The sequence below is a fragment of the Chrysemys picta genome, chromosome 19, assembly GCF_011386835.1.
Source record: "Chrysemys picta bellii isolate R12L10 chromosome 19, ASM1138683v2, whole genome shotgun sequence".
NCBI classification, from domain to species: domain Eukaryota; kingdom Metazoa; phylum Chordata; order Testudines; family Emydidae; genus Chrysemys; species Chrysemys picta.
Genome location: NC_088809.1, coordinates 19359013 through 19380963, shown reverse-complemented (window position 1 = coordinate 19380963; position 21951 = coordinate 19359013). Strand labels below are relative to the sequence as shown.

The 21951-nt window shown below is 41.3% G+C and overlaps 1 protein-coding gene across 1 annotated transcript in view; it reads right to left on the bottom strand.

Annotated features, from left to right (window-relative positions):
- Positions 1 to 730: 730 nt before the first annotated feature.
- Positions 731 to 21951, bottom strand: part of YWHAG (tyrosine 3-monooxygenase/tryptophan 5-monooxygenase activation protein gamma) — a 36165-nt gene continuing 14944 nt past the window's right edge. Inside the window, exon 2 of the mRNA XM_005284433.4 lies at positions 731 to 4172. Coding sequence (XP_005284490.1) covers positions 3516 to 4172 — 657 coding nt within the window. The 3' untranslated portion in view covers positions 731 to 3515. The remainder of the gene's footprint in view (positions 4173 to 21951) is intronic.

Sequence of the window (21951 nt, the reverse complement as noted above, 5' to 3'; positions counted from 1 at the left end):
TTCAGTGAACAAAAAGATTTGCAAAAAGAACAGGAGTACTGGTGGCACCTTAGAGACTAACAAATTTATTAGAGCATAAGCTTTCGTGGACTGTGCCTCAGGTCTCAGAAGTCTTCAGTCATGTTGCGATATTCTCAAGGTGACCTAGTTAGATATCTTCTAAACAAAGACGCTGCTGGTCCCTAGGTGATGTTTGATAGAAAGTATAGTTTTGCCAGATTGCTTTCTTTGTGACGTTTCAGCTCACCTTCACACCAAGATTCAGATTATGTTCCCTGTTCTATTTATATGAACTGCTCATACTTGCCCAGAAATTGCAAGATGGCTATAGGCATTTTCTGTACTTGAAAGTCTGGGTAAGGCTCTCAGACTGTCAGATGCAACGTTTAGCTTTATTTAAGAGCCCATCACTGCACAGCAGCTTGTAAACCATTTGCTTTGCTGCTACTAAAGGTCAGAGTATCTCAGGCTACTCCACATCTCTGGTGATCGGCTGTAAGTGAAGTGTCCGAATTACTCAACTAACACCTTGCTACCCAATGTACCTAGACTTTCTTCCACCCACTTTTTCCTCTAATGTTCTGGGACCAAGACAGCTACAACACTGCAAACAAATTCCCCAGTACACAGTTTAAAAAGATCAACTGGGCAGTGAAGTTCCCATCCCAGCGGAGCCAAAGAACAAAATAAATTCAAACACATAATGCAATACAATTAAGTAGCACTGACATCAGATCTGTAAGTTTATTTGCTCAATGTACGACGGCTACATAATGACTCACATTCATGATATTCCATCACTGAGGAAAACTGCTAAGAATGGTCCGTGAGTGAAATTATTCCTTACAGAAACACGGAGTTGGAAAAATAATCACTGATTAGACCTTAAAAATAGTTCACTGCATAACATGACAAAAAGCACAAACAGAGGCTCATTCAAAGAACATAGTAATTCTTCTCCTACACTGTAATAGTTATAATTTCACCATGACATACACCAGACATTAAGATTAAGCTAACACTGGTGTTTCTTTTGCGTTTCCTTTTTTTAAAACAAAATCATATATCATTGCATGTCACTATAGCAACATCCATAACAGATCAGTTTGTTACGATAACTATTTGGTAGAGCAAACTTTACCCCCAAAAGAAAAAAAAATAAATTAAAAAACTTTAAAAAATTTTTGAAGACTAGTTTGTCATAGGAATACATAACATCTACAGTATAAGTTAATAAATTTCAAGCTACTGTATAGAAATACGACACTAGCATGCACAATATTGTATCAATAGAGTAATGGAGCAGTATTCATTTCACTGGAGAGACAGTATCATAGGCAAGTGCATTTCTTAAAAAAAATGAAAGAAACCATTCAAGCTGCTTAAAAATCAAGTCCCCGTCCCTATCCCCACTCCATTTTTTTAGCCCTCTTGTGCGATCTTTCCTGCATAATTTTCTAAAGCAGCAAGAGCAAAAGCGGAAATAAAAAATAGGTTTTGTAATTCCAGTAAATCACTTCCAAATTATACAGGTAGGGACAACACTGCTCACTGGACATGAAGTTAAATTAAGTTAAGAAGCCTAAATCAATCTTCCAGTCCATGGCATTTACTGTAGGTTTCTGTCAGTTACCTAAGCTGCAAGCCTCTTCCTAGTGACCTTTCCAGTAGGGATCATTAATCAGGCTATTTGAAGTTTACAGAGTTGGGCTTCATTTGAAGTCACTGTGTAAACTTTGTGATGTTGCATATAGTACATTCATTTAAAATATATGTGCACATGGTCATTTCTAGTGAGCATATCTTTGCATGATTTCCATTGTAAAGTCCATTAAAAAGCTTTGACAATGTAATTGCAAGGTCACTCTTGGTTATGAATTTTAGCTACATTTCGGTCATTCCTCTTAACGAGTCATCTTTAAGAAAGTGAGTTATCTTTGCTGTCACATCAAGGAAAAAAAGCTCTTTAAGTCCAATAGAGCCAGACTCTGTATCCAACCGTACAATAAAACTGATTGTACTGTATATGCAACACCAAGATGCTCTGTTTACAGACTGACTACTGAATGGGACAATGAAAGCCTGTTTTAATAGGACATTAATGAGTGCAGTTTCCTTCTACTGCGTAGTTTTAGTTAAAAATCTACGAAGTTCAGCAATCTGCAAAATCAGAAGGAAATGGCAGTGAACTTCCAACAATCGTGTAAAAAAAATCTTTACTCAGATGGGGGTAAATATTACCTGGTAAGCTTTATTTTCTCCCAGCCAAATCAAACAGACCTGGAAAACGGGTATTTTAGAAGAGAACTAATTTCCAGGGCTCCCAAGAGTTGATAGAAATGTTTATGATTGTAGCTCTTCCTTTGTGGATTTCTCTACCAAATGAGCTTCTAAACTCCTGAGGTTTCACTCATTATACCACAGGCTTCCCCAGGAGAATGAACACCGAGCTGCCATGAAGACAAAACAAGGAGTCTGGGTGCTACAGAGATCTGCTGACAAACCTCATGGTACAGTGGGAGAAAGTCAGAGGACAGTGAAATGGCAGCGTCATCCCTGAGGAAGGAGCTGTGGTACCTTAAATCAGGATGGTCTTTGAAATACCAAACAGTACATGACATACAGACCTGAATTCTTTTTATCTAGTGGTGTTTTCGTTTAACGTTTCCCCCGTTTCTAATTAAGTTCTTAATCCTTTTGCTGTGGACTCAGTTTAAACAGCCGCTTGCCAAGCATCTGTTAATTTGCTGATCAAAAACTAGAGCAGCTTTGATGTTCCTCAGGCAGTCTTCTGGCCTTGGGAGACAAAGGCCAGCCAAGCCAGTCCACAGGGGACTGGATAAGGATGGCGAGCCAAGAGAGTTAGCAAAAGAAAATGTACAGTCAATGGCTTGATGTCACATATGGCTGTAATGTAGAAATACTGTAAACTGTAATTTAGTGTTAATACTGTAAGCTACCCTAATAAACATCTTAACAAAAAGTTAAATGGCCTAAATCCTGGGGCTTTAGAAGCCCTGAAATGTAAGTCTGTTCAGTTTGGGACTGTAAGCTATGCCATGACAGGCACAGAGCACCCTGGGGATGCACTGCTACATGGTAAACATACGGCACTTGAACTGAGGAGACACATGCACAGAAACCTTACTGGAACCACAGAACTTCATTTTTTAAAGTGAGGGCCATTTCATTCAAGTTATTTCATCGTTAAACCCTTTTATTTCTAGCAATAAAGTTAAATTAAAGACAGCTCCACTTGTATTATTAATCTACAGAACAGTCCATATGCCAGTGTGAGGCTGCCATTCCATACCCAGCACAGCCAGCCTGACTTTCCACTAGTGGTGTTTTGGCAAAAATGTCAAAAGAGGCAATCAAGACAGGTCGTGGGGGCCTCCCTGGGAAGGTTACCCTTCCCTTCCCCTCCCCCACCCCTGACCCCCCCCCCACTTGTGGGAAAAAAATAAAGACTGCAGTAGTAGCATCAGCGTGCGGCTGCCAGTCCATCGGGGGGTCTAATTGTTGCCTTCTCCACCGTCGTCATCTTGCTGATCGCTTGTCCAGAGCGTTAGGTTGTCACGAAGGAGCTGCATGATGAGCGTGGAGTCTTTGTAGGAGTCCTCGTTGAGGGTGTCCAGCTCAGCAATGGCGTCGTCGAAAGCCGTCTTGGCCAGGTGGCAGGCCTGCTCCGGCGCATTCTGGATCTCGTAGTAGAAAACTGAGTAGTTAAGCGCCAGACCCAGCCTAATGGGATGCGTCGGTTGCATGTGCTCCTTGCTGATCTCATGGGCTTCGCTATAGGCTTTCTCCGAAGACTCCACCACAGTTGCCCTCTTCTCTCCTGTGGCCACCTCAGCCAGGTAACGATAATAGTCCCCTTTCATCTTCAGGTAAAAGACCTTACTCTCATACTGCGTCTCGCTGCAGTTCTTGATGAGATAGTTGTCTAGCAGGCTCAGCACATCTTGGCATACAGCTTCCAACTCCTTCTCTATTTTCTCACGGTAGGCCCGGACCATTTCTATCTTCTTCTCATTACCATCAGCAGATGTCTTCTGCTCAATGCTACTAATTACTCGCCAGGAAGAGCGCCGTGCCCCCACTACATTCTTATAGGCTACAGACAACAGGTTCCTTTCTTCATTGGACAGTGGCTCGTTCAGCTCTGTGACCTGCATTGAGAAGGGAGAGAGAGGAAAGAGGGTTGGATTAAATTATACTATCATTTCCCATTTCCCAACTCTACCTCATACATTCGGCTGTTCTCACCTGCTACCTCTAGAACAGTGACCTGAACAAGATGCTAGTTGATAAAATTCCAGTTCATTTTACTTCTGATATCAGAAGTTAAAGCCCTGCTCCGTCTGTGGGATGTAAGGGGAAAGGCATTGCAAATTGTGCCAGCTTTCAAAAAGAGCTGGGAAGCAATTTGTTATGTACCATCAACCTGGATGCTAGAGGCTGTGCTGCTTTACCCAAAACTTGTCAAAATTTAATCACTTTTCTAGCATCATTTTTCCAGTTATGAAAAGATGGCACCTAAGTTATGCCTTGATAGACACCAACTGGGTGGAGGTCAGGCCTCAATAAGAAGCAGAAGAGGTGAAAGTAAGAGCTATAGCAAAATGTGAAGAGATGCTTGTACTCCTAGGACAGTGAGTAAACTAGCTTAATGAATGTTTAGTTTTTCAGTTTTCTGAGAGGCTGGTTGTCTTCTTCTGAGATGTCCAGAGACTTCGGCAAACCGAGTTTAGACACATTTCGTCAAGACATCCATTACATCTTTGATCTCTGACCAATTAAAAGCTCACATGGTAGCAGTAGGCTCTTTTTTCCTACACAGGAGATATTCTCCACTGGTTGTAAGGAGAGTTTACGTGTACAACCCTCTCAACATCAGGATACATACACCACTAAGAGATTAATTGCCTTAGCAATGGGATGGCTATGGGGAATAGTAAAGAAATGTGGAACTATTTTGCTATAAGACTATATACAGCCAAGATTATACTCTTCAAATCATTAGCAAATCAATCTTATGGCTGGTAAGAGTCACATCTGAGCCTGACACCTCATTCCAGTGCCCACATCATCAAATCGATTGCACCATCACTAGTTACCACCCTTGAGAGTTTCAGCAGTGAGGAAAGTGCTTGAATGGTTACAGAAACTACCTCTTACTTACAGGCAACACATCCAGGTAAACACAAGGATGTTCATGTTGCAGTTGCCTGCGCTGTCTGTTCTGCTGGACAGTCTCCATGGCTGTAGGTATGGCACCTTTCACAAGTACGAACATTTACTAAGCTGCTTGGGTCGTCGTGGCCGTTAGGCTGATGCCGGTAGCAGTTCTCAGCACAGCTAGGCAATAAGCACCCATATTTCAATCTCTGTAGCTACTTGAAGCAGTTGCTGGCAGACGCGGAGAATGAACGTGATTTTACACCACTAAGTCAAGGTTACGTGTGCCCTGTCAACCCCACTTGGTCAAGGGAGATAGGATCTATTTCAGCAAACAAAATATGATGTTCATGCTTCCTGAATCAATACGCAGGGGAAAGCGATGTAAAAATGCCGGAAATATCAAAAATCCTATTAGTAAACCCAAACCACCTTCCTCCTGCTGCCCCCCCAAACCAAACATTTCATATAGAAATTCAAAGCATCCAAATAATGTCTGCCTTCAACAACACTCCAGAAAGTCAGACTGAGGCCACCTTAACACCCGAAGTTTCATTTCAGAGACCATAAACACCGCAAGTTATATAGCGATTGTACTAACTCCGGCCTTTCTAGCCACGAATGCCACAAAAATAACTTACAAATTATTACTGTAGCACTAGCAGCCCCAACCACAGACTAGGACCTCATTGTGCTAGGCACTGTACAAACACAAGAGACAATCCTTGCCCCAAACGTCTTTCAATCTAAGTGATTCCCAATTAGCCAAAATTAGTACATTAAGGGCAATCATTTCTATTCTGCATTAAGACTCACTTCTACTATAAGCTCAGAGCTCTGCAGTTGTATATGTCCCCATCTTCAAGCCTTTTACAATCCGGTAGTGTAGTTATAGCACTTAATATCCCCACACTAACGTTTGCCTTTTGCTTGTACCGGACACATACATTACAGTAGAGTATGTAACTGGCCTTCATGCATCTCTGATCACATATACTAACTTCTCCAAATGCAAGACAGCTGCAGACTTTCTAAAGCCCAGTCCTTGACCCAAATAAAATGCCATAGAGTAGGTTAGAAAGGAACAAGAATGGCATCTTTGTAGAGCAGAGTTAAGGTTGTTTGGATGCATTTCCCTACTCGCAGGTGCTTGTTTCTTCATTAGTTTGTAACTTCTCTGATTTTCTAGTTTGTATTTTATAACCAACGCGCTGTTAGATGGTTTATACACCTTTAAATGACAGATGTACTCTCAACCTTACCACTGCCTATTGCTTTAAGGGTCACATTGCTAGTGTGTTACAATAACTCATCAGAACGGAAAGTACTCCCAGGACTTCAAAAAAAAATTCTAGTAGGAAGTATTACCTGCCTGCACCATTAATGTTCACTTACAATCATGAAATACTGTATTTTTCTTTATTACAGAATTCTATGTGGTGTCAAGTGATGTGATCTTATAGGACATTTCATCTGTCACAGAACATTTAAACCCTGAAGAGTGAATACTAGAATTTTAAAATAAACTGCACCATTGCACTGCGAGCAGAGTGCTCAGAGAAATTCCCACATGAACTCTATATACAAGTTGCGACAGACATTTTAAAGGAAGGTTTTTAACTTCCCAGGTGGAATTAAGTTGTTAATATAGGTTGTCAGCATGTATTTACTATAACTAAATCTATAATGCCTGAACTCTGTTGCATTCACTTGTCACCCACCCTTTCATACTAAATAAACTTGTAATACTGATAACTGATTTTTTTTGATGAGAGAAGAGAAACTGGCAATTCTCAGGCTACCAGGACATTTCCATCTTTTATGGCTTGAAGCAGACAATTAATGATTTATTTTGTAGGCAGATGTAGCAAATTTATTATAATACTGGTTTTCCTTGGACCTGTGCTAATAAGATATCAGTCAAGATGAACTTCAATAGAACTCAAGGTCTGAACAATCAATTTTGCAAAGCACACAAAAACTGGGGGAATAGTAAATAATGAAGAGGACAGGTCACTGATTCAGAGCGATCTGGATCATTTGGTAAACTGGAGGCCAGCAAAGAGTGTGTTTTAATATGGCTAAATGTAAACATCTAGAAACAAAAGAATGTAGATCACACTTACAAAATGGGGGACGCTATCCTGGGAAGCAGTGACTCTGAAAAAGATATGGTGGCCCTAGTGGATAATCAGCTGAACATGAGCTCCCAAAATGACACTCTGGCCAAAAGAGCTAATGTGATCTTGGGAAGCGTGAACACTGGAATCTCAAGGAGGAGTAGGGGGGTTATTTTACTTCTGTATTTGGCACTAGTGTGACTGCTGCTGAAATTCTGCGTCCAGTTCTGGTGCCCACAATTCAAGGAGTATGTTCAAGAAGGGTTCAGCGAAGAGCCACACGAATGATTGAAGGATTAGAAAATATATCCTATAGGGACAGGCTCAAAGCATTCAACATATTTAGTTTAACAAAAAAAGGTTAAGGATTTACTTGATTACAGTATCTTAATGGAGAACAAATATTTAATAAAGGGCTCTTCAATCTAGCAGAGAAAGGTAGAACATGATCCAATGGCTGGAAATTGAAGCTAGATAAAGTCACACTGGAAATAAGAGCTTTTTTTTTTTTAAAACAGTGAGGGTAATTAACGAGTGGAACAATTTACCAAGGGTGGGGGTGGCCTGGATTCTCCATCACCGACAATTTTTAAATCAAGATTGATTTTTTTCCCCCCATAAGATCTGCTCTAGGAATTATTTTAGGGAAGTTCTTGGCCTGTGTTATAGAGGAAGTCAGACTAGCTCATCACCATGGTCTCTTCTGGCCTTGGAATCGATGAATAAGATTCAAGACACTTAATTTAGGGCTGGACAGAAAAGACATGTCTGGTGTTGCACTCCTTGTAATTTAATATGTCTCACTAGAGCAGGGTGAGGGCTGGCTAATCAATCACACAGATCATGTTCCAAATCCTTTTCCAAGAGATTGTCTTTTTTTTTTCCATGAATCAGAGTTCAGACAGTCTTAACACCCTCACCTAAACAACTGAAATCATGAAATCCCTGAGGGTACATCTACATGACAGTGAGGCATAGTTGGGGCTACGCCACTATAGTGTAGATGTTTCCTACACCGATGGAAGGGGATTTTCCATCAATGTAGGTAATCCACTTTCCAAGAGGCAGTGACTAACTCAATAGAAGAATCCTTCTGTTGACCTGGCCACGTCTACACCAGAGGTTACGTTGACCAAACTATGGTGCTCAGGGTGTAAAATTTTTCACGGTCTTGAGCAACGTAGCTTGGTCAATCTATGTTTTAGGAGTAGACCAGGTCTGAGAAGGAGGTGGCAATGACTAATCTGGGGAAGTTTATAAACAGCAGGATAATATTTATACATCAGATATGAAAACAATCTCTCCCCCATTTTCTAATGAAAGGGCCTTCAGCTGAAAGTTTATGCTATAGCCGTATGATCCAAAGGACGTGAATTTGAGTTGGCCCATTTTAAAAATACAGTGTTAACCAGGACTGTATTAGCACTGGCTTATAGGCATTTGGTCAGTATTCACATCTCACTGTCAAGGTTCATGACAAATCAATGCTTTCATGGTATGTGGAGATCTAATAAACGCGTGTCCAAGTTTTGCACAGTTAAAAATTATTTTGGACTCCAACAGAAGTTAATCACTATAAGCTTACCTGAGCTTCCACTGAAGTTAAAGAACCTTGTTACAATTTTAGCTTCCCTGATGGTTTTAGAAAGAGGTTTCAAGCACAGGACTAATTTTTCTTGGTCTCCTGCATTTTTGCTGTTACGCAACAAGACTGGCCCCCTTTGCTGCTCCTGTATATGGCATTTTCAGATCAAGTAAGGAATGAAACCGGGGATCAGGGCCTTGGGGTCAGGTAACAGAAATGCTACTGGTACCTAAGCTTATTCACAACATCCCCTCAATGGAAGATACAGAGCTAGAAATCAAACGAAGCAAAGTATTATATGTACTTGATGTGTGTATAAACCTGCAGTAAACAACAAATATCAAACCCTACACATGGCAAGTCAGACAGCAGAGATGCCAACTTCTGATCTGGAAGGGAAAAATGTACCCCTTTGCTCAAAGGGAGTTATTGAGATCAGTCATTCTATATAGAAAAAGGATTTTTCTCCTTACTCTTTCCTAGAAATTGAAAGCCTTTCATATGGGGCAAGAGGTCATCTGCAAGAAAAAAAGTGGGATTGTGCCCTTTTGCCTCTTCATTAGATCTGATGAGAATATGGAGATTGTGAAAATGTTTCTATTTATCAAGTTTTCCCACAATCCGCTGCATTCTTTGATACATAAAAGGCTGGATTTAGACGACGACTACACTAGAGACCTTACAGCAGCACAGCTATACTGAGGCAGCTGCGCCGCTCTAAGATCTCTCGTGTAGCCGCGCTATACTGACGGGAGAGAGCTCTCCCACAAACATACCGCTGTGCATGCTACCACTTCTATTGCTCAGGCAGGTGTTTTTTCACACCTCTGAGCAACGCAAGTTTTGCTGACATAAGTGGTCGTGTAGATACGGCTTTAGTTTCTGCTTTATGAAGTCATTCTACCCTGAAAACCAAGTCCTAAATTTCTACAGGCGTGTCTACAGATTTTCACCGCAGTAACTAGTTGAATTGTAATACCATAACAAAAGGGTTGTGTAAGTATAGGTGTAGACACCAATTTTAGTTTAAGAACGTCTTATATCAGTTAAACCTGAGTCTTTACCAGCTTCAGCTACATCAAAATAAGATATTCTTAAACTACAATTAGAATGTCCACACAGATCTACACCAGTTCTCCAAAAGATTAAGTCCTCCAAGAAGCCATCATATAAAGTATCAAGTAAACTACTTCTAAACCTTGTCCCATTTTGACACGGGGCCAGTCTGAGACTGGAAGTCATATGTAATTTTATTAGACTTTTTTGGCTCTGATCTCCCTTAACATTCACTGAATATCCTTCTCCTGGTCAGAGGGCTGCTGATATAAACCTTCTGAAGTGTTTGTTGTCTTGGGACTTGAGATTGGTCTCCTTACAAACTTCACTGTGTGGTCCTCCACTCAGTTTTACTTGCCTGTTCTATGGAATTCTAGGTTTAATGCTATTCCCACTCCTCTGCAACCTAAAATGCTCTTCCTGTAGTTCATAGCCAAGAATTACAGTCCCCCACTGATTTGTCGTTCCACCATGTTTCAGTAATGCTTATGTCAATGTTAGCTTCCATTAGAAGCAAAAAAGAACTGGAATGCTACGTAAACGTCTTGTCAATGAACAAGAAGTTAAGCTATTTCCAGTGTAAAGTGTTTTGGGTGAAAAAGCTGGAGCCAGCTTTCCACATGGACCAATAAGTGGCTTTGCAGTATACTTAAAAACTCATTTCCTCTGAGCAATAAGGTATCAGGAATACAGGCAAGATGCTAACGGGAGCCAGTGATCTGGAAAACCTAAATGGACCTTATAGGGGTTTTTTTCATGCTTATGAAGCAGCTTAATACATTCTTCCCTATGGTCATTGGTAATTAAAACCAATTTTTAACATCCCTGGGTCAAGCATCAAGTTCACAGTATTCTACTGGCCTTTTCTTCTAGGTCTCCCAGTAATTAAGGAAGATATATACAGTTGCCAGACAAAGCACTCTCACAAATTATGCTGATAAAAACTTGGGTTTCTTATTAACCCAGTTGTTCTCAACCAGGAGTACACATACCCCCCGGGACACGCAAAGGTCATCCAGGAGGTACTCAACTCATCTAAATCAGTGTTTCTCAACCTGGAGATGGCAACCCCCAGGAGGGCCATAGGACAGGTTTAGGGGGTCACAAATGAGGACTGGCATTAGGAGGTAGCAAGCATGGCAGTTGCTAGGGGGCCCATGCCAGAGGGCCCCGCAAAGTTACATGCTTCAGCCCAAGGCCCCACCGCTCAGGCTTCAGACAAGGCTCACAAGTGAAACAGATTCAAGTATCTCACTGAAATGCAAGTCCAATATTTATATTCCAATCTATTTATTTTATAATTCTATGGTAAAAACGAGAAAGGAGGCAATTTCTCCGTAACAGTGTGCTGTGACACTTTTGTCCTTATGTCTGATTTTATAAGCAAGTCGTTTTTAAGTGAGATGAAACTTGGGGTATGCAAGACAAAGTAGATTTCAGAAAGAGGTACAGTAGTCCAGAAAGGTTGAGAACCACTGTATTAACCCCTTAATGCCAAGTTCAGAATTCCCATCTTTAGCACTTGATGTGAAGTTAGATCAATTCTTATAACCTGGCATTTTACCTCTTAGTTTCAGAACTCTGGTCTGATGGAGTTTTTAAAGACATACACCAATTTGAAGTTTAGCCAGTTTCAAGGGACTTGTTAAAAGCATTTTCAGGTGCTGCATCTGCTCAAGCCCCATGCCAAGTTCTCTTTAAAAATGTTTCTTCCCTGTTGCTGTATGGGACCTCTACATAAACAAGGGAAACTGACCATAGAGAGCACTAGCAAATGGCCCAAAATAAACTTAAAACGCTGAAAGAACAGAATCTATTCTCCGTATGTTTATACTTTATGCATTTTTTTAGCCCTCTTGCTCCAGGTAACTATCCTGTTACCAAAAAACTTTTGTTATCTCATGCAATCAGATGTGGAGAGCTATTTGACTTGAAACATGACAAGCTGGACATCACAATACCAACAAACTGGAGGAATAGATGGTCTTTGCACATATACACCTCTACCTGGATAGAACGTGACCCAATATAACACGAATTCGGATATAATGCAGTAAAGCAGTGCTCGGGGGTGGGTGGGGGGGGGTGGGAGGGGGGAGAGAGAGAAAGAGCTGCTGCGCACTCCGGTGGATCAAAGCCAAGTTCGATATAATGCGGTTTCACCTATAATGCAGTAAGTTTTTTTGGCTCCTGAGGACAACGTTATATCGAGGTAGAGGTGTATATTTTAAATACATATACTGGGCAGATTTGTATTTTACCCTCCATCCCTTTCACAATCTTGTACCATGGAGTCTAAAAACCTTCCTTCAATAAGAACTTGCCAAGGTATTTAAACCTGCTGAATTTTTCACATGATCTAGATTTTTTGGTTCATAGATTCATAGAAGATTAGGGTTGGAAGAGACCTCAGGAGGTCATCTAGTCCAACCCACTGCTCAAAGCAGGACCAACCCCAACTAAATCATCCCTAACCAGGGCTTTGTCAAGCCAGGCCTGAAAAATCTCCAAGGATGGAGATTCCACCACCTCCCTAGGTAACCCATTCCAGTGCTTCACCACCCTCCTAGTGAAATAGTTTTTCCTAATATCCAACCTAGACCTCCCCCACTGCAACTTGAGACCATTGCTCCTTGTTCTGTCATCTGCCACCACTGGGAACAGCCTAGCTCCAACCTCTTTGGAACCGCCCCTCAGGTAGTTGAAGGCTGCTATCAAATCCCCCCTTGCTCTTCTCTTCTGCAGACTAAATAAGCCCAGTTCCCTCAGCCTCTCCTCTTAAGTCATGTGCCTCACCCCCCTAATCATTTTTGTTGCCCTCTGTTGGACTCTCTCCAATTTGTCCACATCCTTTCTGTAATGGGAGGCCCAAAACCGGATGCAATACTCCAGATGTAGCCTCACCAGTGCTGAATAAAGGGGAATAATCACTTCCCCTCAATCTGCTGGCAATGCTCCTACTAATGCAGTGCAATATGCCATTAGTCTTCTTAGCAACAAGGGCAAACTGTTGACTTATATGCAGCTTCTTGTCCACTGTAATCCCCAGGTCCTTTTCTGCAGTACTGCCACTTAGCCAGTCAGTCCCCAGCCTGTAGCAGTGCATGGGATTCTTCTGTCCTAAGTGCAAGACTCTGTACTTGTCCTTGCTGAACCTCAGATTTCTTTTGGCCCAATCCTCCAGTTTGTCTAGGTCACTCTGGACCCTATCCCGACCCTCCAGCATATTTACCTCTCCCCCCATCTTAGTGTCATCCACGAACTTGCTGAGGGTGCAATCCATCCCATCATCCAGATCATTAAATGAAGATGTTGAACAAAACTGGCCCCAGGACTGACCCTTGGGGCACTCCGCTTGATACCAGCTGCCAACTAGACATCGAACTGTTGATCACTACCCATTGAGCCCGATGATCATTCTAGCCAGTTTTCTATCCACCTTACAGTCTAGTCATCCAATCCATACTTTAACTTGCTGGCAAGAATACCGTGGAAGACTAACAAAAGCTTTGCTAAAGTCAAGATATATCATGTTCACTGCTTTCCTGATATCCACAGAGCCAGTTATCTCATCATAGAAGGCAATCAGGTTAGTCAGGCAATCAGGTTAGTCAGGTCTAGCGTCTTCCTGCCAGCTGATGGAGACAGAACTAAATCTAATCATATCATTCCCAGTATAGGAGTGACAAGCCCCAGTATATGAAAGGGGCTTGTCACTCAAGTCTCCACTAGCTGTCTACAGAAGGTGGATTATCTGCACACTTGTCCGCTAGCTGGAAAGGAAGAGAAGGGCTCACTTATTCATTCCCAGATATGGCTATCATGAAGCACACGCCTGCCTTGCATGTCTACACTCTACGCAACAGCAGCTCTAGAGCACGTCTTCACTGGCAATGTTAAATCACTGCCGCTGCAGCGCTTTAACATGGGTTGTGTAGTCGCGGCATAGATTGGAAGAGAGCTCTCCAAGCACTCTAAAAAACCCCACCTTCATGAGGGGCACGGCTCCCAGCACTGGTGCACTGTCTACATCGGCACTGCAACTTTCTCGCTCAGAGGTATGAAAAAACACCCCTGAGCACTGCAAGTTTCAGCGCTGTAAAGTGCCAGTGTAGACAAGCCCTTAGTCTCATTACAAGCTAGTCAGTGCTTATTTTGTGCCACCTCTAGGCTTGCTGCATCAGTTATGCATGTCAAAAAGTTGCTTGAACCCCAGCACATAATTGCTTGAGCACTTGCACCTCCTTCATTACAAATTAAGCACTGAAGCCAACCCATCCTTGCACCTGAGCCTAGGTACAGGAGGGAACTATCCCGCACTGGCAGGAAACAGACCAGATCTACAGCTTTTTTTTAAATCATTAGTTTCTATGAACACGTAGAAGTCTAATGCTGATGGGAAAGAGAATACCACATTATGATTTCACTGCAGTATCACCAAGAAGCCGAGCTTAAAAGGAAAGTGTTCTCATTTAAAAGGAAACCAGTATTCTTCTCAATTCTGATGAAGTGGGTTTTAGAGAGGGTTCTCTTCCTTTTTTGTCCTAGTATAAAGGATTCCCTTTAATTGGGCTCAAATCCAAGTCCAGAGACAGACTTTAATGTCCTAAAGTTTGTGGCAGCTCACAGCACAGGGATCTATTGAGTTGCGAGCAGCAGCATTGGGATTTGATTAGAACTATTTCTTCCTCATCATAAAAGTAGGTGGGAACTGACTAACGTCCTGAAACACAACAAAGTAGGATACAAAGCAAGATCCTAATTACTGTATTTTTTGGAGTAATTGGTGTAAAATGTGCTGTTAAATGTAATACCAAAAAGAAATCTGGCCTCTTGACCACTTAAAAATGACAGAATTAGGACAACCCAGATACAAGCAGGACACAGCAGATGTAAGAACATGGAAGTTTGGCTATTTAAATCTATTGCACTATTCTGACGTTAATTTTAAGAGTTAAGAAAAAACTTACCTCAATTTTGAAAGTCTTGCTCCAGGGTAGAATGATTTAAATCAACAATTCTAATCATGATTTAAATCATCAAGCAGGAAACCTTGGTTTAAAACAGGGGTTCTCAAACTGGGGCTCGGGACCCCTCAGGGGGTCACAAGGTTATTACATGGGGGGGGTCACAAGCTGTCAGTCTCCCCCCCCAAACCCTGCTTTGCCTACAGCATATATAACGGTGTTAAGTATATTAAAAGGGGGGTTTAATTTATAAAGTGGGTCGCACTCAGAGGCTTGCTATGTGAAGAGTCACCAGAAGAAAAGTTTGAGAATCACGGATTTAAATAATCAATTTTAATCAAGTTTTGCATTTGCACTTGTTATTTTCCCAAAAGAAGTGGATTCTCATTGGTTGATAGACACTAAAACCACAAGTGGCAGCTAAATATAGCTTCTATCCTAAATTCAGTGCTTTTTGCTACCCAGTATACACTACAACACATTTATTTAAGCAATTCTAGAGTTTGACATCCATTTTCTAACATAATAAAATGTTTAATGCATTTCTTAATTAATAGATATACTTGTGATGTGGATGAAATTTGAAGAGTATTAATAGAAGCTGTAAATTGTTTTTATGCATTTTTAGTTAAAGACAAATGTGCTGGATATATACAGAAGATTATCAGCATGTTTGGCGTTTAACACTAACTGATTTATTAAACAAAGGAAGTATCTGTAGTTACTTTAACTGATGTTTGTAGTCATCATGTCTTTCCAATTTTAAAACAAGTATCTCTATTCTCACATTTGTTTTTTTATCCATAGATTGGAAGATGAAAACAAGCTTTCCTGCGTTTTCAACCACCGATTTCTTACCTTTGAATTCAATTATTGACTTGAATTAGTTAAATAAACTGAAATAAAGAAAATATTCTCTACATCTGCAGAAGCTACTGCTGTCAAAAGCTGGTTAGCACTTCAACAAACTCCGGTTCCAGGTGCTTAGCCAATGACTTCCATCAGTCAGTGGCCTGACTCTCTTTTAAAAAAAAGTTTGGCAAACATGTATTGCTTGATTTTTTTGAATTTAAGTTACATGCTTTTAATATATTGTGATAGCCTATGTTAAAGCCTGAAGTTACTACTGTATATCTTTAAAAAAAAAAAGTTTTTATCCACCTTGTCTAGCATTAAGATATTAGCACTTTCCCAGTCTACCCTCATGCCCAATTCTAACATCTGTAAAATGGTATCTTCCATCAGACCATTAACAGTCCTTAAAAGATTAATGAACAGTAGCACTCTCCCCTAGAGCTTGAAAAGTTTAGGCATCTACTACGGCCTCGTCTACACAACATGGACTATAGCAACAGAGTTGCAGCACAACTACACTGGCATAATCCTGTGGAAACAGCCTACAGCGACAGAAGGGGTTTTCTGTTGCTGTAGAAACACTGCCTCCCCAGGCAACAATAGCTAGGTCAATGGAAGCATGGAGGATAGCAAAGATGGTCAAGGACACAATCCCATTCTCTGGGTGTCCCTAAACCTGGGACTGTCTGACAAGTGATGAATCACTCTATCAACTGCCCTTCCTATTCACTCCCTCCGGAGCACCTGGCACCAGCCACAGTCTGAAGACAGGATGCTGATCTAGATGGACCATTGATCTGGCCCATATGGTTGTTCTCTCATTGACCTAGCTAAGTTTGCATCGGGGTTTAGGTCAGCATAGTTATGGTACTCAAATGTGGATTTTACACACTACAACTATGTTGACCTAAGTTTTCAGTGTAGACCAGGCCTAAACTGGAGGCAAGTGTGACCGTTTACCCCAGTAGAGTGCAAGGACAGCAACCTGGTGATAAGCCCAACACATGAATCCTGATCATCCACCTGCCTCTTTCTGTTTCAGAACTTTACTTCCGGCTCATAGGTGCCAGGTAAATTTGAAGCTGCTTTGGTTTACTGGGGCTATTTCCATCTCCCATTTCCCTCCTGCCCACTCTGCTCATCTTCTTTCTCCATTCCCGGCATTTGACACTTTTTCTGCTTTGTTACTGGGGTATCTACAACATCCCCCACTTTGCCACAGTGGGATGGAACACAGGCAACTCCTGTAAGTTTGCCTCGGTTGTGCTTGCTTGGGAAAACCAGTGCTGTTCCTGCAATTGACATGGGACTGCTGCAGCATGAAATGGGAGAAATCTCCCCCAGGCACATAGCAGCTCCCTGCAGCGACATATTACTCTCAACTATGCTTCATTCTTACACCCAGGCCTTGTCCGGCAGCTTCCCCACAGGCAGATCAAGCCAGGGCTTTGAAGGGTAGTTTAAAATGTAAGTTAAACTATTAATTGTTTCCATAAAAACTGAGGTGTTTGTTCAACATATGAACTATGAGTAGCTTTACAAACGTGAACAAAAGTGAAAATATTTTACTAGGTTAACTAATAGGTTCTTTAAGAAGCTAATTTCTGGGAGGGGGGGGGGGGGGGGAGGGGGAGAGAAGAGCAGGTTCCCAGCTCCTATGAAACAGGAGTTTGTCTCTACGGTTCCGAGTACTAGATGTACTTTATTCTATTACAACTACTACAGCGAAATGTGCAAAACACATGCTGAAAAGGAAGATTTACTGCAGCCCTTGGGGAGAGGGATAGCTCAGTGGTTTGAGCATTGGCCTGCTAAACCCAGGGTTGTGAGTTCAATCCTTGAGGGGGCCATTTAGAGATCTGGGGCAAAATCAGTACTTGGTCCTACTAGTGAAGGCAGGGGGCTGGACTCGATGACCTTTCAAGGTCCCTTCCAGTTCTAGGAGATAGGTATATCTCCATATATTTCTGTACTGCAACCACCAGACATTATCAAGACAAAACAGACGACAATTTCAAGTTTGAAACATGTTCGGGATCGTCTGACTTAAATACAGGTATGATTGGAAGTTTATTAAGTTTAAACTAGATCCTGAAGATCCAGAAGAGATAGTCTTGTGTTGCCATTGTTTTAATGCTTGAGACCAAGTATTAAATCGAATTCTTAACACTTCAGGACAGTAGTACAGAGGAAATCAAGGTGAAATAACCCTGCTTAAGTGCAGTTGTGCTCTATAGATGTGTAAAGAAAATCTGATAAATTTTAGTAGACTGAATATGGCACTAGAGCAGTGGTTTTCAGTTTTTTTCTACTGCGTACCCCCATGTGAGGTCATAATATACCTATGATTAGATTGCCAAGTCTTACTAAATAAAATGCGTTGTCCGCTACTACAGGATTTTTCTTGCATACTCCCTGCCGAGAGCTCGGGTACCTGTTTGAAAACCACTGTACGAGAGCAATTCTTGCTCCCATACAGACCTGTTACTGATTTACTGCCGGACTTGGGCAAGTCACTTGGCTTTTTAATCTTAGCTGAACACCTATGAGGTGTTCTCCTTCACAGGAGAACACAAGTATTCATTCAGCACTTTAAACACAGCAGAATATACATACGGCACTTAACACATTTGACAATCCCTATTCATTAGCAACTAGATTCTTGTCCTCTGGTCTATTGAGCACGACAAGTCCATGCACTGTCATCACGACTTGCAAGGATGCCAGACAGCGGAGACCAGCAACATTTAAGGCACCAATTGTATCCGGTATTAGCTGAAAGTGAGTGCTAGTCTGGTTCCTCCCACCTTCCAAGGAAGGGGATTTACGGTTTAAGGCATTCAGATTAAAAGTTTTAGAGGTGGGTTAGTTTTTGGCTCAGATTAGGACAGGCCCCCTTTTAAACCCAGCCTTTACTGATCTGTTTCATTATCGCGATTCTTGCTCTTACACACACATACACCCACCCACCCAGACTCGTCTGGCACAAAATAGTTGCAAAAATCCACTCCATACGCCAGTAGGCACAAATTGTAACTAGGAGCTGTTTTGTAATTTGCACTTTGAGCACCTTAGAAACAATGTATGCTTCACCTACCACCTACTTCATATTGTGCTCCTGCACAGTGGTGTTTTTGTGGTTGTGGCTGCAGCCGCATGCAATCCGATAGGACTGAATGAGGATTTTACTCAAACCCTGCTGCTGTAGTCCTCAGAACCCCCACTCCCAATTCTTCACTGCCTTACACCTAGTGTATTCATTTAGGTCTGTGTAGAGTGGTTGTAAAATGTTATTGTGACGCATGAGTAGAAAGGGTTAAGTGTTCTGCAGGATGAATGACTCAAATTCAACCCTTAAAAATATATGGGAAGATTATGTTAAAAACACATTTATATTGGTAAAGCTCAATGATGTAGTCAAACAGTCCCTGTATGCTGTATCCTGTTAATTCAGAGATCAAAAAAAAAAAAAAAAATCTTAGCATTTAAATGAACTGTAAACATAGGAAATCACTGCATTCATCTCTCTGAAGTGTATAGCAAATCACCTGCAAATGGTGGAAAAACAGGCAATTGCCTTATGTTAATATAATGTGTGAGAAGAATTACCAGGTGATGCTTAGGAAGTGAGGGCTTATTGTTCACTGAGGGACTCCAACCCGTCAAAGAAGGCCTGAATTGTATAAAAGATGTTTAGGTCCCAACCCTTTTTATCTCTGATCTGCTTAAGCTTCATCAGGGGAAGTTTGAGTTGCAAGATTGAGATCCCAGTTAAATTGGAACACCTTGAATAAGATATTGGTCATTGGACTATAACATATGGCCTAAATTCTAAAAACTCTTTGCAACTACAAAGCTCATCATCTGGGCTATGAACCTGAACTTCAAGAATTGAATCACTCTTATGTCTGTATGTATATTGATCTTTTAAACATCCTCTCTTCTTTTTTAATAAATGTTAGTTTAGTTAATAATAATTGGCTGTAAGCATGTATTTGGGCAAGATCTGGAATATTCATTAACCTGGGAAGTAATGTGTCTGATACTTTGGGATTGGTAGAACCTTTTCTTTTATATGATGAAAAGGATTTTCAGTAATCTTCATTGTTCTTGACTTGGGTATCTGGGTGAAGGCCTGTGGCTGGGTTACTTTAAGGAAATTGTGTTGTTGGCTTCTGGGCAACCAGTGAGGTAATAAAGAAGCTGTTTTGTGGTGGCTTGGTAAATCTAAGTATTGGAATATCTACCAGCTTTGGGGCTTGTCTGCCCCATTCTTTGCAGTTCACCCTAATTGAGTGACCTCAGCTGGCTCCCCTGGGACCCCAGTCACAGCTATCAAATCAGAATGGCACAAACCTGCTTAGCACAGGTCCAAACAGATTACACATTATGCTCAATGTCTTAGAAATGCTTAAGTGGAATTCATTTACTCTTGAAGTCAATCCTCTGATCTATGCCCACTACTTGGCACAGGATTGTACACTCTCCCAGTGGTCATTTTATCAGCACCTACATGTGGAGAGTCTTGCATAACCATTCTTCTAGATATCATACCTGTATTCATTTACATCTGCATTTTTTCCCTGCAAGTTAGCCTTATTTTACACAAAGAGGAATAGATGAACTTTTGCTTCCAAGTAAGATCTTTCTCGTGTTTCTGTACTGCTTAAAAGAATGGGCCTGGACAACAGAGTCCTTGGGTCCCTTGTTCAAATCAAGTTACTTCTGACCAAGTTCATCAATTCAGCACCAAGGACACTAAGGTCTCAGTATACAATGCCACAGTCCTCCTTAAGTTACATACATGCAGAGCTCTGTGCAGCTGAAAAGCTTGTCTTTCACCAACAGAAGTTGGTCCAATATAAGATATTACTTCACCCACCTTGTGTGTCTGTAATACAGTACATCTAAGGCAACAGACTTCGGTTAAACACTGAGCTAGCATGCGGTTCAGAATCTATATCCACATCACCAGGGCCATGCTTGTCACATATTTTGTCACCATTGGTATCCTGGGTTGCTTGTGTGCATTGGGGGGGGGGGGGGGGGCAATGAAAGATGTAGTGTGAAACTGAGACCTTTCATCCTGTGCACTTAGTTTAGTGAGGTAGTTAACTTAACCTGCATAACATCCAACATTTCTGGTGTCTACACTAAGTTTGCCTGTTTAAATTGGGCACAAAAAGGAACTTCATTTAGAAATAACCAAAAAGAGCATTCCAGTAATTTAGATTGACATTTTATTGTAGTAGGCAAATAAGAATTGAGTTTTAACTTGTAGACTTGTGCTGCAGATGCATAGATGCTTTCAAACTCTAATAGAGCAATGGCATAAATGCTGTGAACAGATGTTGCCAGAAGTTTACTTTGTCTGCATTTTTAGTTCTAACTATTAGTTCTTGAGTTGATCCTTCTGGCTTAAACAAAAAGCCAAGTTAGCTAAACCTTCATTGATGTAGCCACTTAATTGTATCCTAAAGATTTTTTTTACTCCAAAGAGATCATTCCTCAAAGATCTGATACTCTCTGCTCATCACCAACATGACAGACCCTTTAAACCTGGCTCCACTAAAGTCAGGGAGTTTTGCAATTGACTTCCACAGGGTGAAATCCTGGCTCCACCGAAATCTATAGAAGTTTTGCCACTGACTTCAATGGAGCCAGGGTTTCACATTATGGATCAGATTCCAGCTGACAAATGGACAATTACTTCAGCAGCTTATGCTACTTTACTCCAGTTGAGAATCTGGCCCTGAATTTTCAGCCACTACTGAGAGCTAAGTGTTAGCCCAGTCTAGTGGTGTGGTCTACTTAAAAAAGTTTCCATGCCCATGTTCAAACATACAGCACTATTGTAGCTGTTCCAAAATTACCCATCAACTACTGATAGTTCATAAAAGCACTTCCAGGTACTCCAGAACCACTATTCTCCAAATGGTGAAGCATCTACCAGTGAGATTAACCACTGACAACTAACCAAGTAGTTTGGATTTCTAGAGACTTGCTGTGGCCTACTAACAGCCAAATCAAAGAAATACTTCCATGCAAAATGGCTGTGTGTCAGGTGCTTTGGTGAAGTTCAGTCATGATACACAACCATGAAGGCAAAAGAAATTAGTGTGGGGTTACAGGCAAGTAGAGGATTTTTGTACTACTAAAGTTCTGCATTCAAAATACATAGCAGATA